The 21730-nt window shown below is 43.4% G+C and overlaps 1 protein-coding gene across 2 annotated transcripts in view; it reads left to right on the top strand.

Annotated features, from left to right (window-relative positions):
- The window catches only part of LOC103060529 (cGMP-dependent protein kinase 2-like), a 33707-nt gene extending 12258 nt beyond the window's left edge, over positions 1 to 21449 (top strand). For both annotated transcript variants that reach the window (XM_015887785.3, XM_025165578.2), the window contains exons 10-21: positions 344 to 409; positions 2456 to 2494; positions 6415 to 6459; positions 10464 to 10593; positions 13040 to 13182; positions 14504 to 14593; positions 15610 to 15751; positions 16909 to 17072; positions 17508 to 17624; positions 18585 to 18647; positions 20851 to 20926; positions 21018 to 21449. In XM_015887785.3, coding sequence (XP_015743271.3) covers positions 344 to 409; positions 2456 to 2494; positions 6415 to 6459; positions 10464 to 10593; positions 13040 to 13182; positions 14504 to 14593; positions 15610 to 15751; positions 16909 to 17072; positions 17508 to 17624; positions 18585 to 18647; positions 20851 to 20926; positions 21018 to 21104 — 1162 coding nt within the window. In that variant the 3' untranslated portion in view covers positions 21105 to 21449. The remainder of the gene's footprint in view (positions 1 to 343; positions 410 to 2455; positions 2495 to 6414; positions 6460 to 10463; positions 10594 to 13039; positions 13183 to 14503; positions 14594 to 15609; positions 15752 to 16908; positions 17073 to 17507; positions 17625 to 18584; positions 18648 to 20850; positions 20927 to 21017) is intronic.
- The last annotated feature ends 281 nt before the right edge of the window (positions 21450 to 21730 follow it).

Here is a 21730-nt window from a genome sequence, read left to right as displayed (position 1 = left end):
TCAAATGTGAATATTGATGTAACTTTTTGCTAGACAAAGGGGATAGCACAGAGAAGTTGACTAGGCTGAGAGGCCCTCATGGAAGATCCAGGTGGGTCGAGAGCTTTGGACATGTATCCCACTGAGCCTCCTCCATGAACACTTGCAGGAATCTTCCCTTGATCCAGATCAGTCTTCTCAGGAAGGATCCCTTTTCTGGTGTATTTTTGGATGAGGACTTATCAGTACACCTTGGACTGTTTTTCTGCTTTGGGTTGCAGTCTTGTTAATCAGAGATGGCAACAGGGTAAAGTATTAATTAATTTTCTTTCTTATCCATTTTTCCACTTCTCCACACACGCAGCAACATCCGCCGGACAGCCAGCTGTCGAGCACAGGATGAAGTAACTTGCATTGCAGTAGCTAAGGAGTAAGTGTTGTTGACTTCCTGCATATATAATGTGAGAGGGAACCAAGATGGAGCCCGAGTGTGCAAACTTGCATCATGTGGTCAGAACTGGCCTTAAAAGAGCCTATATTTTCTCTCTAGGGTCAGAACTTCAGAGTCAAACTCCCTGAAGTAGTATTATAGAGGCTACTTCCAACCCTATCTGCCTCATTTTCCACTCGGTAGAAAACATCCACTGATGATGGGCTGATAGGGTAGGGAAGGGGGAAGGTGACAGAGCTCCAGAGAAGCAAAGGCACTCAAGAGCAGTCCAACACCTCACAAATCAAAGAGGGCACAGAAGCCCAGCTATAGCAAATGCCCAGGGTGCTTGTGGGGAGCCTTTGGGCGAGCTTGTTGCAGCCGAAGTGTGGACTAAGGGCATTTCACCAAGTATCTGGAAGATTATCTTCAGTAGGCATATTGGATGCAGAGGGTACAAAAATGGTTAGTAGCTGTGAAACACAAGAGGGTTGAGCATTTTTATGTCAGGCTGCAGTGCAAACACAGGAGTCAACAACTTTGTAGAGAGCTCAAGAGTCACATGGAAGGGGCTTTTCTTCCTTGGTTTGAGGTGGACATTTAGAGGTCTTCTTTGCTTTTAAAACTATTCTAGGCTTATTGTAGAGCTTACCGTATAGATTTCACGTGCTTCCTTCCTCAAATGCTGAGAAATTATGCCACCAGTTTTCAGCAGTGGTCAAGGAACACTGTGGGAGCTCCAAAAAGGAGCTTGCAGGAAGCCCAGGTGGTACTGGGGCCATAGTTACCCACCCAGAATACAGGTTAAGGACAATCTATGGCTGTTTACTAACTTGCACAGCTTTACATCAGTGTCTAAAATTTCTAATAACTGTATAATAATTTTTTAACAAGATGGCTCTCTGCTTAGAAGATTGCTGTCTAAAACACAGTGGCTGGGTTCTTACAACATGCCAGGCTAAAAAGGGTTTAGGTAGTTTGTACTTCAGACTATTGTAGGAATCCAGATTTTGAAATGAAGGGGGGTGGGGGTGGGGGTGGGTCAACAATTACTTCCACTACTTGCCTCACAAGAAGGATAGAGTTGGCCGTGGATTATGATTGGTGTATGTATTCCATGTTTGAAATCAATATTCAAATAGCTTATACTTGAATAATGTGTGTATGGCAAACTTGTTTTTAATGTAGCTTTTTTCCATTTTATTATGTTGCTATAAATCTTAGTACATTGTGTTGTTTCCATACATTGTTTCCCTTCATTGGTGTTTGTGTAATATGTTTAAAAATTACTAACATTATATTATTTAATAGCTTAGAATATTGAGGATAGAAAAGAGAGAGAAAAATATTCTATCAATGTTAATTACAATTTAGGATGGCAATATAACAAGCATAAAATTATTTAGCTTTTTCATCCAAAGTTGAGTATAACATTGAAAAAGAACCATTACAACTGACATCAAAATAATTGTTATATACAATAATATACTACTACCTGTAATTTCAGTCTTAAGCTGATTACTTATTAAAGTCTCCCTTGCATTGTTACTTTGTGTGCGTGTGTGTGTATGTGCATATTTATAATACCTATTAATAAAAGGAACAAGTAGATAGAGCAAATTTAACAAGAATTAATTATCAAAAAAAGAGAAAAAAGAAAAGGAAAATAATAAAAAAAATCTATTGGGTTTCTGACTCCCCCCATCCTTTTTATACATCTACTGATTTGCAATATTTGTAGACATTTAGGCCCCCTTAGAAACCAGATTGCAAGTGATTATATTTGCCATGCTGTGTGATGTGTTTCAAATCGCAAGATCTGAAACCAGTTATCAAGGGAGACGCTGAGCTTCGCTTTTCTTGATGAGTCCAAGCAGAGGCTGAACAGATGTTTCCTGGGGATGCTTTAATCTGAATTCCTGCACTGAGAAGACAGTTGTCCTAAGTGGCAACTCTTCTTATAGTGGGGAGGGGGATATGGGGGCCTGGACATTTTTCCAAATTGAATTTTTACTAATGTCTCCTGACTCCCCTCCCTCCCACCAGGGATTTCCAGGAGCTGAGCCCAATGTGCGTTCGTGAACCGTAAGTATTTGCCTGCTTCTGGGGTGGGTTGAATGGGGTTCTGCATTGTGATCACTAAGGCAATTCAACAGAAGACACGACTGCACCACCAGATTGCCCAGTCATAGGTATGGGCTACCAACTGTTTTTGGAAGGCAGAAATGGGCAACACTGTCCTCTACTCATCCAGGCCCACTGCAAGTGTCCTCCATCCATCCATGTTTTCCTACTCCATTTTTCCAATTTGTGCAGTCGCAGGCTTTGCTATCTGATTCGCCTCCTGTGCTTTACTTTCTTCTAGGCTAGTGTTTCTCAACCTCGGTGACTCATGCTAGGTGGGGAATTCTGGGAGTTGATGTCCACACATCTTAAAGTGGCTGAGGTTGAGAAACACTGCTCTAGGCAACTTGCACTTTGATGGACTACTACGTGCAGTGACAGGAATGCCCTTTCAGCTAGCTTGGTGGTTGCTGCTCTGCAACCCTCTGCTGTATCTCCTGTTGCCAGTGGTCTCCCAGCAACATTTCCCTGATATCAAAGGGTCACAGGTTCAGAAACTGGCAAAAATATATTTTTAAAATGACTTCTTTCACTGAGCTACCCACTTTTCCACTAGGCTTTTTTTTAAAGTTCACTAGTGCACCATTGAAACGCTGCAGCTCTTTTTTTCTTTTTTCTTTTCCTCTTTTCATCCAGTTCCAAATAGCCCATGTGAATAAGTACTGTGAGGTCCTTATCTGGAAGCTGGTATGAAATTTTTCTTCTTCTAGTAACAGGAAAAATTATGAAACAGTGTACTGGTGAACTTGCTTGAAAAAAAGGCAGTAAATTGGGTGGCTCAGGGAAAGAAAACTAATAATTAAAAAAATTCTGCTGGGTTTCAACCAGTGACCCTCTGCATGTCAGAAAAATGTTATATCCATCTCACCTGAGAGGCTCCTGTAACAATAACTGCAACAGCAACTATTGAGCCAAATTTAGGAAAATGGAAGACAGGAATTTTTCATTTTAAAGATGCCTGGATTCATCTGCATTTGAATGTTTTAACTTTGTATACATAAATTTAATTTAATTTTACAAACATGCATTTCTATATATGCATATAAAAGTATATCTGTTCAGGAAGACCTACCCACAGAAAGGAACATAATTGGCAATTGTTTTCCTGGCACAGAAAATTGAGAGGACTCAGCAGTAGGAATACTGTCTATTATCATGAGAGATGCCAGTGCAGAATGAACACCCAGCAAGTTGCTGGTGAAGCATCACAGTCCAGACAGAATTTTCTTATATCAGCTTAGGGCCTAACTAGCTTCAGCTTGGGATAGGAGCAGCTTAAAGGTGCAGCATTGGTATGCCCAGAACCACCAGGTAAATGCTACTATTATCCTCCTATTTTGTGAGAGATGGGTGGCTATATAAATGTGACATATAAATAACTAAATATTTTCCACCCAAGTCTCAGCCCCAGGACCTGTGTGCGGAAGAGCCACATAAAACGGATTCTATAGGGTCTTGCAGGATGGATATTTTGTAAAGATGAAACAATTTGATTTTTAAAAATATAGTCTTATATAATGATTCTGAAAGTGGGAGCTAGTTCCTATTTTTTTATTTGCATGGTAATTTGAAACAGCATAGTTAGTAAACCAAATTAAGTCTTAAAATGTCTAACACACTGCACATAAGAAATGTCTGTTTTTGCCCGGTGTTTATCCTGTGTGATGCTTTTCCTTTATTGACCACTGGGAGGCAGTACGTAATCAGTTATGCACTGCCTTCTAGTGGCCAATATAAATAAAATCACAATAAGCTAATAATCCTCCTAATTCTGTATCTTATGTACAATGCACCGGTAAGGGCCTTTAGCTGCTCCGGTGTCGAAGTAGTGTTTTTTTCCTTTAAACAAGCAACAAATCACACTAGTGTTACCATGGATGCATTCTGACGTCTTGACTATTTGGTTAGTGTCACAGGCAAGCAATCTATAGGGATGAGATCAACCTAAGATTGGTTGGCCAGTTTAGGCTGCTGTGGGCATGCTTTCTCCCATCTGGCCTCTGGGCGTTGTCTTTCTGGGTCATTCTGCTTTGGGTAACACAACTGGCCAGCAGTGGTAGAGCTGTGCAGAGAAACGAGAGAGATTTCTCTTCTAGCTGCTTTGTGTTCTGGCTAATCCATGTCTCTGAACCAGGGATTAGCTCAGGGGTCTGCCAGGTATGATGCTGAACTCATATACAGAAGGGGCCGATGATCATCTCCGGTTTGGTGCAAGGGTTTGGCATGGGTGCAATCAAAGGAACATGGGGTTAGTGCTATTTGAGAACAGCACTATTCCGAAATAGTGTTACTCCAAATAACACTAAACCCTTGTCCAAATGTTCTCTGATGTCAGCTGATGTTTAGGCTTTCTTCGAATGCATCCATGCAAAACTGCACCAAACCAGAATGAGTTTTGACAGAGGACTAAGCCTACTCATCTAACCATCTGTCAAAATTTCCCTCCTCACCTATCATCCCATATTAAGCAGAGTGATTGGTGGATGTTTTCCCACTGGCTGCTAACATATGGAGGGAGGGGAGGGAAACGAAGATGGAGGAATTCATCAATCACTGTCCTTAGTGTGCTCTGTACATTGTAAATTATGACAGCACTATTTGCTGGCACTGTGTCTGGAGTAGGATCAGGATAGCCAGTGGGGACAGCAAATCTTATGCTGGTATTTTTCTGTTGGCTCAGGGACAGGTGATAACACTTTAGAGTCCTAAGTGGGACTCTGCATTAATTATCATCCCAGTACCATGGGTACAAAATACGGTTGATTCCCATGAAGATGATTTCTGCTGTTTTGTTGTGTTTTTCTTGCTGCCCAATTACGCAGTCCTTGCTGCTTTTTTATCATTGTAGTATTGTTGTTGTTTTATAGTTTTATATTTTTTGTGAATTAAATAGAGTCATTTCAGAGTAGGGCAATCTACAAATGGAATTAATCTATTATTTAAATAAATAATTGAGAAAATGCCTATGAAAAAAATGCAGAACTGAGCATCCTGTTTGATAGTATCCTGTGCTTAAACAAAACTTGACTCAGTGATCTTGTGAAAGACATTTCTCTTGCAGTTATGACTATCATTTGGGTTTGTTCAAAATATACTACATACTAGCTACGTTCACAAAACATGATTAACCAAATCATTTAAAGATCAACCCACTGCATTCATTTAACATGTTACGCATGTTTAATTTCAAACAACCTTAACATGTTCATTTGTTAGGTTCATTGTTTTGCTGGGGATAGCTTAGCATGTATAATCAGGACATGATAATTTTTAATTTTTCTCTCCTCCTTCCTCCATTCCTACTGAAAGGCCCAGTCCTTTAGCTGGGATCTACTAGGTGATCTTCCTTCTATTCTATGAATTAAAAATGAGGGATGCTTTATTTCTGCCTGAAGCGTTGGGCTTGGAAGTTCTTTTTTCTTGCCAAATAAGAGCACAAATTAGGTTCCTTTCTTCTTGAGTTATTGTGGAATCCTAGAGTGAGAGGATCTGATTTTGCCTCTTCCTGTGGTTTCTGCTGATATAGATTTTATCTCAGGCTTCAGTCCGAGAAATGTTGCTTATTCTTGCTTTGGCAAATTCTTGCTCCCATTCTGAGAAGCTCCTCCACACCCACCTGCCCGGCATCTATGAGAAGACACCCTGGGAATGGATTCTTCAGAGTTGAAGAAGGACAATATAGATAACTATAAGAGGGTGGGTGGCTCCATTGGCCCTAGAGAACCCTCTGTGTGTGTGAGTGTGTGAGAGAGAGGAAGGAAGGAAGGAAGGAAGGAAGGAAGGAAGGAAGGAAGGAAGGAAGGAAGGAAGGAAGGAAGGAAGGAAGGAAGGGTTTTATTCTATTAATGTCTTCTTTTTCTTCTTCTTGCCCACCCTCCCAGAGAAGTCATGGTACAAGAGGATCTCCCTCTTTCTGAAACTAGGAGGTCAGTATTAAACCTTCTTTATGAATATACTGCTGTGTCATTGCTGGGTATCAGCTGCTGGTGCTGATTCATGGAAAAGGAAAGTGGTCAGGTAAGGGTAACCTTATTTTCAGTTCTCTGCCCAGGCTGAGAGCTGACAGGGCAGATAAAACCCTGCTTGGTTGGTTTCTGCACTGATGCCAGGCCCTGGGCTGCTGTTGCCATGGCTTGCCTAGCAGGCATCCTGCAAATTACAAAAACCAATGGATGGCAACACCTCAAAGTTCCTGATTTTTGTTTAAGTCCAACCTTGTTGACAATTTTCTCAGGGGCTATTTATCCTGCCGAAACAGCAGTTCTTAGCCCTTGTCTTACAAAATTCAAGGTTTGCCCAATGAAAAGACATGTTGGGATTTGTCATGTTTTATTGCTTGTAGCCTCCAGAATTTTGTCAAAATTCTGCCTTTTTCTTGCCAGTTCCAGCCATTTGCTAATGCTCTGGTTTCAGTTCAGGGGGTGGTGAGTAATCTAGAGGTTGCCCTAGACAACAGTAGTAGCAGCAGTGAAGTTATTCAGAAAACCAGACCTCTGCCAACATTCCACTTGTCTTGTTGAGATCAGCAGACTACATGAGCATGGCGGTACTTTTTCCCGCTCTTCAAGGAAGCATCATGGCCATATCTGGAGCATTTTCCCAGAGTGTGAACTTTATTTTTTGTCCAACTCATAGGATTAAATAGCAGTAAATAAGAATTGTAGGAGCAATTTTAGGGACAGAAAATCCTGGAAGCTCAGGTGCCTTCATACATTGCTCTGAGGAATGGTCATTAACCCACACAAGTCAAAAGTTGGTAGGTTGCAAGTGGAAAGCAGAGATGCCAATGGCAAAAAAAAGGGATTTAAATGCAGCTGTCTCAGTTAAAGAAGTCAAGCGATACACGATAACCAAAGGCAAGAACCGTCATCTCTATGCGGCTCCAAGACCCTGGAGAAAATGCATATACTGATCAACTGTATTGAAATACAAGCAGTGCGGGGACTCTTTATTGGATGAGGCTACCCTTGCTGAACTGAACCAAGATGAATCTATTTTATGGCTGGGGAATCATTTTCTTTTGAGGCTGCATTTCTGTGGGAGTAATTTGTTACCAATGGTGGATGAGACTGTGGGGAAGAGTGGGTCCAAATTGATTCTCTGCAAAGGATATTTGCAACCACGGTTGCTACCTGAAATTAGGCAAGGACCATATATGGTTCTAAGATTGCTGGTAGCCCACCCTGGTCTATCTAGCCCACCAACTTTTTTCAAAAAGCAGTCACCCAGATGGTTCTCTGAGATGTCATGCTGCCTAAAAATGAAGGTTTTATTTAGCATTAGGTTCTCAGTGGAACGCCATGCCATTCATCATTCCATCTCTAGTCGAGGTTCCAGAGGAAGGAAGATAGATAGCCATGCATGAGAGATTCCTGACTTAAGTAGTCAGAGCAGTTGCTGGGTTTTATGTATTTGTCCTGCTGCTAAAATAATACCTCAACTTATATTATTTGGATGGCTGTTTAATATTATTCTTCACTTTGAGAACTCTTGTGGGTTGAAAAGCTGATAATAATAGATAAATCAAACTGAGGCGTCTAATTAGCAGGTATTTCAGAGATGACAAATGCAGATTAGCAATGACTATTTCCCCCTCCTGATTTGAATGAGGTAGGAGGAGCTGGTGACTCCAGAAACTTGTGATAGATTCCCTGTGCCGTTGAGAATAAGGAGACTTTTCTTAAGTTCATAGAGTTCACAATCATAGAAGTGGGGCTTCTCTATGCTTATAGAAGGTCATGAAGTTTGCAGTGTCAGGAAAGCATCTCAAAGTGAGCAAAGGCATGGACAGAAAATGAGCAGCTTGTTCAGCGTTCCAGCAAAAGGGTCAGTGGGGTGTAGGAAGTTTCCTAAACCCCAAATTGTGCCGTGGCTGGGTCTGAAGTACATTCTAGACCAGTGTTTCTCAACCTTGGCCACTTTAAGATGTGTGGACTTCAACTCCCAGAATTCCCCAGCCAGCCTTGCTGGCTGGGGAATTCTGGGAGTTGAAGTCCACACACCTTAAAGTGGCCAAGGTTGAGAAACACTGCGCTAGACTATGATAAAATGGGATTTGGGTAGTTTGTGATTCAACATGTTTTAGGAACCCAGTTATTTTCTTAGCGTGTTTGTATCTTGTTAGTCTAAACAGGATTTAGGTTTAGTATATTGCAGACTCATATCCTGAGTATGTATGACAATTTATCTTGATCCTGTAATCAAGGAGGGAAATATATCCCTTTCCTCCCATTAGAATATTTTTCAAACTTACTGTGATCATGCACCACCCCATTAAATAAATAATCCCTATGTTCTTGTCCTTAAGAGCATGGGAGTTCACATTTTTTTGGCAAATAAAATTTGGATTATGGTTGGGTTGGGTTAAGTACGCCTCCATTTTTAAAAGTTTTTTCTAATGAAATTTTATTCCAAAAATTTTAATCCCAAAGAAAGGACTCATTGATCAATTAAATAAATGTAGGTACCACATGCCAAAAGGACAAAACATACAGCGTGAACTTGCTGATCCAGGATGTTAGAAATCTCTAAGCATTAAGGTGTTGAAAGTCATTCTCCAGCCCAAGGAAAGCTAATTTTTAGATATTCATCATAACAGTTCCTATTTGCACTTTGTTTTCTGGTTGCGCGCAAGAGATCTCACATCCACTTAGCACTGCACATGAGATTCACAGCTGCTAACTGAACTTGTTCACTAACATTGGATCTGCTTAGTATTAATACTCACATTGCTACTTGCGCACTTCAGTGAACCAGTTTTCAGCCACTGATCCATCCACTGACCGTGGGGCACGTGGGGCCTGAGGCAGCACACAGGCAGAGTGTCAGCACGCAGTGGGAAGCGGGGGCTGAGACAATGAGCAGGCTCTGGCCCGCGCACGTGGGGAGGCTGCCGCGGACCACTGGAGCCACCGCTGTGGAAACTAGTACCTTTTCAGCTGCTCTTTCCTTTCAGAAGAAAGGGCTGCGCTGCTGTGATTTTTCCTCCCCAATACTTTTGTTCCTGGTAATGAAAAGCCATTCTCCTTCCTAGTGGCTGCTATTTGCATTTTTAAAACATTCACATTGAATGCAAAGTCGCATTTAGGTCAATCGCACACACCTGCCCCCGCAGAAGAGGACGCAGCTGCCGAGATCCAGCTAATTTCTGGGAAGGAGAAAAGAGGTTGCTGGGAGGAACAAGCAGCTGCTAAGACTGGGGCTGTGTGTATGTTGTGGGGGGGGGGGTTGCTCTTATTTTGCTAGGCTGCTGCTAATAAGTAAGGTTAATCTTTGAGAATGGAGCCTATCAAGTGATTAATTAAAAACCCTGTCCTAAGGAAGGCCTTTCTGCAGCTACATTCACACAACATGTTGAACAAGGACAATTGGCAGTCTAGCATCTGCGTTCACAAGCATGTTATCCTTGGTTAGGTTTTTAGCGTCCTGTGTGAACCTAGCCCATTGGATTCCAAGTATAATGCCATCTTTGAAATGAGCCGGTGGCTAATTTTTTGTTCAAGTAACAAATCTAATGAGCTAAAATATAATGCCAAAAGGGATTCTGGTTTTGAGATTTCCTGAGACAGGCCTGATTATTATGTTACTAACTTCAGTTCATATAAGCAAAGGAGAAAAAAAAAATCTCATTGTACTGTACATTGCACCAAGAAGAAAGTAGAGGACAGTTCGAATAAATATCTAGCCCTGATCCCTCAGATTAAGGACATTGTGTGTCTCTACACCAACACTGAGAATTTTTGATATCGGACTGTTGGAGGAAGAATATAAATTTCTCTGCAGCTCCCCTGGTCCATTTTTAGCAGGCTGATTGTTTGCTGTCTGGGGCAGATGAATTGATTGCTGACACAGGTCTTGGGAAATCTTGAATCTTCCTGTCTTTGATGGGCAATCTGTCTCTCTTCCCCCCTCCATTCTTTCCTCTTCCCAGAAGTTCCTTCCTAGAGGGCCCCCCAACTCCAGTGCGACTCCAGGATCTTCTACCTGTTTTCTACGAGGATGGGGAGCAGCAAGGGAGGCCGGTGATTTTGGGCACTGGTGGCTTTGGCACTGTTGAGCTGGTAAAGAATGGTTGGGTGTGAGTGGGTAGATTAAAGCGCATCTGGCTTGATTTCTCTCACAGCTTAGGTGGCCTGTCTCAGTCCTGACACCAGAAATATGCTGTTAGTTTTATATTACACTTTTCCTTCTAAAACTCAGGATGGTATATATACTATTCCCACCTCCAGTTTTTCTCACAACAGGAACCTGGCAAGGTATGTTTTGCTGAGAGAGAATAACTGGCCCAAGGGGACCCAGTGTGCTTCCATGGTTGAGGAAGAACCTGATCCTGAGTCTCTCCAGTCATAGTCTAACTTCATAATCACTATATTATCTTAGGTTGTTGTCAACTATCTAATCACTATCAGTCTTGCCTCAGTTTCCCATAAAATGGCATACTACAAATCTATGAATGTATGTCTTAACCTGGAATACTGTGTGAAGTTCTGGTCTCCACTGTTGAAAAGGGATAAAGTAGAGGTGGAAAAAGCCCAGATGAGGCAACAAAAATGATCAAGACTCTTGAAACTTGCCTCATGAGAAAAGGCTAGAACATTTAGAACTCTTCAGCTTAGAAAAAAGGCAACTGAGGGTGGATATAATCAGGATGTATAAAATCATCCATGGTGTGGAGAAAGTGGATAGGGAAGAGTCTCTCAATATATTAGGATCAAAGGTCATCCAATGAAACTAATTGGAAGTAGCTTTAGAACAGATAAAAAAAAAGTATTTCTTCATACATTGCATAATTGACTAGTTGAATTCATTTCCCAAGATTGTGATGGCCACTAATTTGGATAGCTTTAAAAGGAGATTAAATAAATCATGGAGGACAAGTCTCTCAAGAGCTATTCATCTTTAAGATTTTGTGTGAGGTACAGTGTGCCTCCAAATGCCATTTGCAAGAATTATGAGCACTCCAGAGGCATTTGACTGGCCACTTTGAGAAAGAAAAAAAATCAGATTAAGATTTTATTTAATTAATTTATTTATTATTAAATGTATATGCCACCCATCTCCCCCAAATAAATCTTGGATGGCTCCAACAAGACTATTTTATGTACTTATGGAGAAATGAGTCCTATGGAAGCTTCCATTCCACCCAGACAGTCTTCCTAGCACACTAGCATTCTGAACAATGCTGTGGCAAAACTAAGGAGAAGATTGTTAGGAAGTTTAAGTTAGCAGATAGATGAGTGTGTGAATACGGGGATCAGAAAAAGTTTGGCAGAAACAGTGACTGAACAAACTGAAAAATGCGAGTGGAATATCTGTTTTCAAAAACTAATACATAAGAAAACCTAACGAAGTCAACATTAACCAAGGTTAACATGCTGTGCAAATGCAGCAGTTAGGTCTTTAACTGACCTGATTGAGTTGTATGAACAGAACACATAGCTACCCCACCACACACATATACACGCACACACACTATATACAAATATATATTCTCATATGCAGAACTATTGCACATGAGAGTGGTCATCACATAAGAGCCTGCAATCTCAAGAACAAGTGACAGATGTGTCTCCAAGAGCATTTGGAGAGAAGGCTCTCAGAAGAACACCTTGGATCTGCTAGTTAGGCTTCGCTCATCTCCCCACTCCTACTGGCCTATGCCAGGAGCTTGCTTCCTGCTGGCCTTTTAAGGAATACCTTGAGAGTCTGCTACTCCTGCATTTTTCCCATATCTGCAGCACAGTGAGGATGCTTTTTTGACAATGGGGGGACAGCTTACTTGGGAGGGAGCTGGTAGTGGAATGAGAAATATGTTCCTTATGGCTTTTGGGGATAAAGACTTGATGACTTTCATTACTGTCCTACCTAGTTAACAAAATGAAGTATTCTCATTGGTAGTGGAGGAATATTTTGAAGAAGCTAATTACATGAATTTCCCATCCTGCTCCTAAGATAGAGCCAGCCCCTCTGGGAATCTACCAATAACTGATAAAGGCTGATCTGGTCACATGAACACATCTTCCCCAAAAGGGCAGTATAGTAGTGTGATGAAGTTACAAACCTAGGTCTGTGATAGCTTAAGCAGGAAAAAAAGATTGTGGGCTTGTGGTATGAGAAGTATTGGCACAAGATGTTTAAATCTTGGGCTAGGCTCAAAATATGGCCACTGTCATGAACTGAAGGGAGAATATTAAGGCTGACATGATATTCTTGTGCCATGGAAATGGCAAGTGAAGAAATGGTCTTAGTTGCCCCTTTACTGTCCAGGCAAGTGGAAGTGGGATAGCCACCGCTTTCCTTCCAACAGGTAGCATCCTTCTGGAGGACAGAATAAGGTGAGAACTCCCACTCCCGGACAAAACCTCTCTGCCCCACCTGTTTCATCTTCCCAAACTTAGATCTCCCCTTTGCCCACCAAGAGGAGGCCACAAACAGCTGGGTTTGAAGGCACCTTGATCTTTGGATCACTGGAGTGAGAGCCTCTGTGCCACTTTCCTTCTCCCACAGGTCCGAAGCACAGTGGAGGGCCAAGACTATTTCTTTGCCCTCAAGCGCCTGAGGAAGGACCACGTGGTGCAGAAGCGTCAGCAGGACCATGTTCTGATGGAGAAGAAAGTCCTGCAGCAAAGCCGCTGCCCCTTCATTGTCAGGTTGGAATTCCCATGCGAAGGAAGGAAGGAAGGAAGGAAGGAAGGAAGGAAGGAAGGAAGGAAGGAAGGAAGGAAGGAAGGAAGGAAGGAAGGAAGGAAGGAAGGAAGGACGGACCTTGGGGTGGGAATGAGCTGAGGGCTGGAACTGTGGAGATGGCAGCAATCGCAGCCCGAGTTTCAATGGCCAGACTTCAGCTTTACAGCTGCTTCAATGAAGACTATCATAGATCTGGATGATCACTAGGACTTGTTCCTGCTATCTAGAGGTTTTCCAAAATTTTGCAGCCATGGTATAGTACCCCTAGCTGCTATGACCCCAAAGGCTAATGCCATTCTCAACAATGCTAACGACAGGAGAACTGAGGGTACTTAACAGGCTCCCGCAGAGATCTTGCCTGGTGTGTAAAAAGCAAACATAACTATGTTGGCCCATGGAAAAAAAACCCAAATCCATCGTTGGATAATACCTTTAGTAGAACCATCCACATTGATGCAAATGAGTGGGCAAGGTTCTAGAGAATGTCATCATGCAAGATAGTACAAAAATTGGGGATAAGGAAGAAGTAACAGAAGTTGGGCTAGGTATTTCAGTCATGAGATCTGCAGCAAAAAATTAATCTTAAAATGGAGACTTGACTGGATGTATTTTTGGTGGTTTGTCTCATGAGACTGCATGTAACATTCAGAGACAGGGGAAATGGTTGCTACATCAGCTCTGAAAGCACAAGGCCGCTAGTCAACTCTGTTTCTGACTTGCTTGATGTGATCTTTTTAAAAGACTGCTTAGGCAAGCTTGTAAGAAAGCTTTCTGAAAGAAAGCAGCTAAGAGGAAAGGAGAATTAAGATAAAAATCAATTGATTCCCATAAAAATGCCACCCCCTTGCTTAAAAGGACTCAAAACTCCTATAGTGGTGAATGACATATCAGGGAAACATCTAGTCAGATGCTCAGTTAAACAAAACACCCTGGTCTGTTCCAGCTGCAGGGCTGGTCAGATGCTTTTGCAAAGTAAAAGTAGCCTGAGGAGCATTCTCTACAGGAGCTGAAAACGCAAAGGAGAGATTGTTCTTGACCATCTGTTCCAAAGTTTAAAATGACTTCCTGCCCTCCCAGTTAGTGCCATCTCTGAGCATGATAGCTTTAGTGAAGCAAAGCTACTGTGGAGAGAGTTCTCCTGGAGTTGGATAAGGCAAAGGGGCTTTGAGGGAAAATGTGGATTGTCCTGTCTAGTGTTGATTGGACTGAAGTGCATTAGAGTTCCTCTTACTACCCCGGGACTAATTTTGTCCATCTCTCTTCACCCTCTTTTACTTTCTCCAGGCTCTTTTCAACCTTTCGAGATAGCCGCCATGTCTACCTGCTGCTGGAGTTCTGCCAAGGAGGCGAGCTATGGGCCAAGCTGCGCGAAGTGTATGGAGATGCAGTCATGGGAGCTGGGCAGTGCGGGGCAGGACGGAAGGGTGGGGCAGGAAATTATCACCTGCATGTCCTTGCCAGTTATTCCAGGTTCAAGGAGGTTGTGGGCTATAAGGAACTGCTGACATAGAAGCTGTTAGCTTTGCTTCTTGGTCCACAGAACATACCTTCCACATACACCTCTGGCCCAATGCTCCGGTGCCAAGGAAGAGTCCCATCATCCTCTCCACACTGCTCTCAATTACTTACCACCATCTAACTTTTGGGTGATTTCAAGCTTTCTGTGTAGACATTGGCTGGGTTCACACAACATACTGAATCTTAAAACTTGGCTAACAAAGCATAGTATCTGTGCAATATGTTTAACCAAGTCAGGTAAAGAACTAACATGTAACACTTCGTGTGAACTTTGGTTATATTTTTTATGGCTTAGCATGTTGGGACAACTCAAGATGGAGCGTGTTGTGTGAATGCAGTCAATTGCTGTATTCCTGTAACATGTTATGCCCAAAAAGATGAATTGAATTATGGTTTAATGAACTCATAAAAACAATGTTCTAAAACAACAGGAAGATCCCCATAATATGCTTAACCACGAAAACCCAGCTCCACTTTAACTGGTCTAATGAGTTGCATGAATCCTGTCATTCAGTGGCTTGTGAGGGATGGGCAGGAGAGAAAGGATGGAGCTGCTGAAGTGGCTTCCCACTTCATCCTGTGCATGAAGGAAGCTGTCCAAACTACATCAAGCAGCGGTATTCCAGAAGGTAATGTAGGGTCTTTTCCAGCCCAAGCTGGAGATAACATGGACTGAATCTGGGATCCGTTGCATTCAAATTGTGTTAACATCACCTGGTTATTGAATAATCCATTTTCTGGATTTGCACAATAATATTGAATCAAATGTAGTCACTAGTTCTTTTACTGTCCTGGGTTAAGTATGTTGCATGAGAACAGCCAATAAGTATAAACTCTACCACTGAAATGCATCCCTCATTTTATGCTTCCAGCCGCTGCTTCTCAGAGCCCGTGGCCATCTTCTGTTCTGCTTGTGTGGTTGAGGCTCTGGACTACCTGCATGGACAGGGCATTGTGTATCGTGACCTGAAGCCTGAGAATCTCATGTTGGATGCCAAGGGCTACGTAAAACTGGTAACAGAGAGGGAGGAATAATACATCTTCCACACAGCAGCCTTAAGCTGTTTATCTGCCATGCTGAAAACAGCTGGAAATGACATTGGTGTGCAGATTTCAAGCTGTTCTTCAGCTGTGGCAACAAGGCTGGTCAGCCCAGGTGTCCTGTCCTAATGGTGGCATTTATGGATTCTCCTGCTGCTTTACCCCTTCAACCTGCTCTTAGAGAACAAGCACCAGTTACTTTTCTTTCCATGAACTGGTATTTGAGGATGTGTGATTTCCATTGATAGACCTTGGCATGAAACCCCCTCTGTTCCTATCCCCATATCAAACATCTTTGAACTTGTTTGTCCCATCCTCTGGATGGGTGTGGCTTTTTTCTAATTTTTTCCCTTGGACCATTTCTGAAAGTGGGACATCCTGAAGTTCCAGTCTGCCTGGGAAGCAGCAAGTCAGCTGTATCTGCACTGCAAATCCAGAGATGTACAGTCTGAGGCTTCAGGGCACATGCAGTCCAATCTCAGCCTGGAGTGTAACTCCCAGTGACCTCCAAAAGTGATTCCCAAATTGTAATTTGTACTCTGGCAGAAGGAAAAACATAACCAGATAAAAATCATCAACTATTTTCAATTTTAATTACATTTAAGTGTTAATGAAATAAAATCCAATTTAGTTTTCATTGTGGCCCTGTTAATTATTTTGGGGGGTTCAGCTACCATTTCTGGGGGTGGTACAAATGTGCCAGCAGGGTCCCTGGTGCATGTACTTTCCTACAACAACCAGCTGTAAGTCTATGGGAACCTTCTAGGTCTACATGGAATAGCTTTCTCTCTTGCCTTCCTGCACCAGTGCAGCTAGTTTTGTTTTGTTTTTAAAGAGTCAGACTATCTCTAAATAGAACAATTTACTTTCCCACCATGCCTGAATCCTCTGAAGGAGTGATGTGCTTCTGCAAAAAGATAACTCGGGGTACACGGGCAATGACACTTCCTCCCTTGATTTTTCTAATCTCTTAGATCGTTGGCCATCCCATGAATTCTGCTCTGTTTTCCAAATAAAAAGGTGTCAGGACTCCAGCTTGATATTCATATGGGTTGGTGGGGGCGGTGGGACTCAGTGTAATTTTTCTATCCTCTACTCTCAACAACTCCCACCTCTCTGCTTTTTTACAGGTGGACTTTGGCTTTGCCAAGGCACTCAGACGTGGTGAGAAGACTTACTCCTTTTGTGGGACTCCTGAGTACTTGGCCCCTGAGATCTTGCGCCATGAAGGACATGATTATGCTGTGGACTTCTGGACACTTGGTGTGCTCATCTTTGAAATGCTTGTAGGACGGTGAGTCTGCCCCTGCATTTCTCCGTCCATTCAACATAGCAATGGGACACTCACACTACTTCCTGGTGCACCTTCTTCCCTTCCTCTTTCCTAGAATCAATTGGTGAGGGAGTTTCAGGAACTGGAGACAGAGGGGCAAAGCATCAGCTATGCCCCATAGATTCTGAATGGGATGCCAGAGCCATCTATTAGATTTGCTTAGAGTCCAGTTGACCAGGCTGACAGTACAGGCAGAAGTGGTAGAGATTCAATTATAGTTGCTGCAGGGACATATCAAGAATTGTTCCATCTGGTGACACTCCATCATGCTATTTAGACAAGTGAAAGAGTAAGTTTCATTGAAGAAGAACTTCTGGTTGTTAGAGAATGGCTGGCTCTGTCCCACAGTGGTATCCATATGTCTATGTTTTTCTCTTCTCTTCTTCCCCACCCTAGACCTCCATTCCACAGTGCTGAACCTCAAAAGATATACAGCAGGATCATGGATGGTGTCTTCTCTTTCCCCGCCTTTGTCAGTGAGGCTGCATGCTCCCTTGTAGCCAAGCTTTGCAGGTATGTTTCCCTGTTGGTGCTCACTCCAGTCAACATGAGAACAGGCAAGGCAGTGCTATGATTAAGTTCTACCCTAAATAAAAATGAACGAAGGAATCGGGTGGACAACCATGCTCAACTTGATTCAAACAAGATAAATTGGCATCGTGAGAATATGGTGGAGAATGTAGATGAGGGCTCTAATGACTATACTTTGCCTCTCTACCCCTGCTTGCAGATTAATCTGTGCTTTCTGTGTCAACTGCAATTTAGCAAAACCAGAAGAACTCCAATAGCGTGAACAGTCTAGGCCACTGGCCACTTGTTCCAGGAAGCATGAACATACTGTAAGAAGGACACTGCATTTAGAACTGGTTAAATGCCCATCATGCCTCTGAAAAGCTCACATGCAAAACAAGAGAGTAGTACCCTACAGGTGATATCCAGAGGCATCCTGAATTTCCCACTATTCAGCTCGAATAACCCCCACCTCTAGTATTATAAAATGAGAGCCAGTTTGGTGTAGAGGTTAAGGCACCGGCCTGGAAACCGTGAGACCGTGAGCTCTAGTCCCACCTTAGACACAAAGCCAGCTGGGTGACCTTGGGCCAGTCTCTCTCTCAGCCCCAGGGAGCAGGCAATGGCAAGCTACTTCTGAAAAACCTTGCCAAGAAAACTGCAGGGACTAGTCCAGGCAGTTGCCAGGAGTCAAAAACTGACTAGAAGGCACACACACACTAGTATTATAAAAGTGGGAGGAAAACATCACCTTTGTCTATTCTAATCATTTTATACACTTCTATTCTGACGCTCCCCCAACCCCATACTTGCTTTCTGATAAACACTGATAACCTTTCCTTGTAAGAAAGAGAGTCCAATCATTTCATCATCATGATTATCTCTTCTGTGCCATCTTATCCCATCCCAAGTGTGCTCAGAAAACACTGACCTTTTCTCCCTTCCTTCCTTCCCCCTTGGCAGGCGTCGACCAGGGCAGAGACTGGGCAATACCAGCAGCGGGATCCGGGGCATCCGGAAGCATAGGTATGTTCATAGGGAAGAATCCTGGGCAGAGAAAAATTGTCAGCTGAAATTGCAGAACCTGTCTCTGCCAAAAGGTGGCACAGGAGTCATAAAGAAGGTCCATATCCTGTAGGGAAATAGGATGAAGTTAGAGAAGTAATTTAAAATGTAGCTGATAGTGGGATCGGTGTACTTCCAAATGCTCATCTTCCCTACTGGAACTCAGGCGCATAATACTCATTTGAGCTGCTGAACTGTTTCTGAGTTAGCAAAGGTATTTTTGATCAGATACCATTCTTTGCATTGTGATTATTTCTTGTTTGCATATGGCCTACTGACTGGGACTTACTGTCACAGTAACAGCAAATAGTACTGCCTATACTGTTTAATGCAAGATGGTTAAGAAAGCAACTGATGGATTCCCCTGGCTTTGTTTCCCACCAATGTCACTTGCCAGGAAAATTGTTCCCCTACCAATTGTTCTGTCTGTTATGTGGTGGATGAATCTAGATGGTCGCTTTGAATAGCTGCCTGACTAACAGGTTACGGGTGCAGAGTAGTCCATGCCTGTTACATGTCAGTCAGGTTGTTTCTGATCACAGACCTAGTGTTCTTCTAGAAGAGCACTTAAGCCCACTTCCGATTGTAGCCCAAATGACAGGCTGGTGTTGCGGAAGAGAGTTCAGCACTAATCCTCTAGTGCTGCAGTGTATTGGCAGTCTTGACAGTGAGTGCCCATGACCAGCAGCCCCTAGAAGTACCCTGAGGTATAGGTGATACGGTGCCTCCCTCCACCACCAAAGAGGTAAACAATAAAAAATACAGCCATGCAAAACCACTTGTTGACAGAAACAGCAGAAAACCTACAATGATCTCTTTGGTAATAGAACCAGCAATACACAACTGGCAGAGTCCCTCTTTCCTGTTTTAAATCAACTTTTTGTACAGCACAAGGTTACAGATAGTCCTCATTTAGCAACTGCCTTGTTTAGCAACTGTTCACAGTTACGACAGTGATGAAACTTTGCAATCAATCCTCACATTTATGATCTTCACAGGTCTGTAAAGCAAAGGAAAGCTGAAGTAAGATCATAAGCACAGTCATGGTTTCACTTAGCAACCGCTTCATTTAATGACTGAGTTGCCAGTCCCAATTGTGGTCACTAAACGAGGACTACCTGTAATGTTCTCTCCAGATAGTATTACAAGTAGTCCTTGAGTTACAACTATTCATTCAGCAACCATTTGAAGTTATGACGGTGCTGAAAAAATGGACTTATGATTGGTCCCCGAAGTTATGGCCATTGCAGCATCCCCACAGTCACGTGATTGCAATCTGGGTGCTTGGCAACCCATTCACACTTATGACCGGTTGCCAAGCACCCTGCGATCACATGATCGCCATTTGCAGCCTTCCCTGCTGGCATCCCACAAGCAAAGTCAATGGGGAAGCTGACAAGGGAGGTTGCAAGTCACTTAGGTAAGTCTCCCCCACCCACCCCAGCCTTTCTTTGCTCGCTCGCATGCACTGCACCCTACTTCCCCCCTTTGCTTGCATGCATGCACCAGAGCCCTCCTTCCCCTTTGCTTGCTTGGATGCATGCACTGCTCCCTCCTTCCCTCCTTTGCTCACTTGCACACTCCAATGCCCTCCTTCCCCCTTCGCTTGCTTGCATGCACCGCGCCCCCTTCAAGCTGTGGTGTGGCTCTGGGGCTTTGCAGGAGGAAGGCTTTGCTGGCATTACATGGACAGCTGCCTCTGTGGAAGCTACAGCTCACTTTTTCTTGCAGCCCATATCAAAATGGCTGTTGAGGGCAGTGTTCAGTGACCAAAGGGGAGGGGCACGCAGCAGTGGCTCAAAGTGGCTAATATTTCCAAGGCCCTGAGAGTACCAGCAACCACACCGTTGATGAAGGACGCTAGATTGTATCCACGGCAAAAATTATGTCAAGACGAGAAGGAAAACACTACTTTATGATGGGAACAGTTAAATAACCCTTCAGTGGCCTCAGCTGTGAGTTATGGATGACATGAAGGCGATGTATTAAGGACATGGCATAAAAACAGGTTATTGGAACATGTTCACTCTATGCCTAGAGGGAACGCGAGGATAGTCAGCAGGACCTAAATGCTCGACTGTAGGGTCTGCGGCCACCTTTATTTATCTGGCTTTGGATCTGGTGCTCTAAATGCTTGCAGCTCATACGCCCCTTCTGTCCTCAGGTGGTTTAGCTCCCTTTCCTGGAAGAAACTGGCGCTGCGTCAGATTGAGGCTCCCACCACAGTGCTGCTCAAACAGGTATGAAGACGGCCTTCAAGGGCACCCTCCTTCTTTCCCATACAAAACAGTTTGGGGAGCTCCTACTGTTTGTTTCTTGTTCTTCTTCCAGGGTTTTCCCTACGCCAATTTCAAGCGGTACTCTGTTTCACGGCAGCTGCCTGAGGAGGAGTTCTCTGGCTGGGATGAAGATTTCTGAGTTTCTGGGACTGCAGGGGGAAAGGCCTGCCAAGAGGCATCTCCCTGAGGCCCCATGGACTGGATGGGTCTTTGGAAGCACAGCTAAGAGACCTGAGTCACCCCAGCAACTTCTCCCACTCCCACAACCAGATGCCCCTGAAGAGGGGTCTGCTGCCTTGCTGTCCTCCTGCCTTTCCACCTTTCTCTTCAGTGCTTGGCAGAGACTAGACTGCCCCTCCTGTTGTCTCGCTCCCCACTGCTCTTCTGTTCTCTGAGAGATTATTGCAGTGGGCAAAGTCACTGTGAGTGGGGGTGGTTGTCTTCCTGTGTTGTGCTGCTCAATGTGGGGAATAAATACATTCAGGGCGCAGCCTGAGCCTAGTTCCTGTGACCTGGGCATGGGGTTGGGGGGGCTAGCTGATCTCCATTCTGGATTTCAATTCTTTTCTATTTCAAGGTCCTCATGGTATCCCCTTAGATTTAAAGACAGCTCCCTCTTGAGATGGGCAAACATTTTCAGCCACATTCTCTTTAAAGGGATTTGGGGGGGCATGTAATGGTATGTGGGAAAGACCTTGGGAGATGGGGTGAAGAGATGCTGCCTAGGGGACAGTCAGATAAGAGAAGGCGTAGCCCACAGGTGGA

The sequence above is a fragment of the Python bivittatus genome, unplaced genomic scaffold (assembly GCF_059951505.1).
Source record: "Python bivittatus isolate LINGU-HERP-01145 unplaced genomic scaffold, Pbiv_v1 ctg000690_np1212, whole genome shotgun sequence".
NCBI lineage: Eukaryota > Metazoa > Chordata > Lepidosauria > Squamata > Pythonidae > Python > Python bivittatus.
Note: the sequence above shows the minus strand (reverse complement) of the source record. Positions and strands in the feature narration are given on the sequence as shown.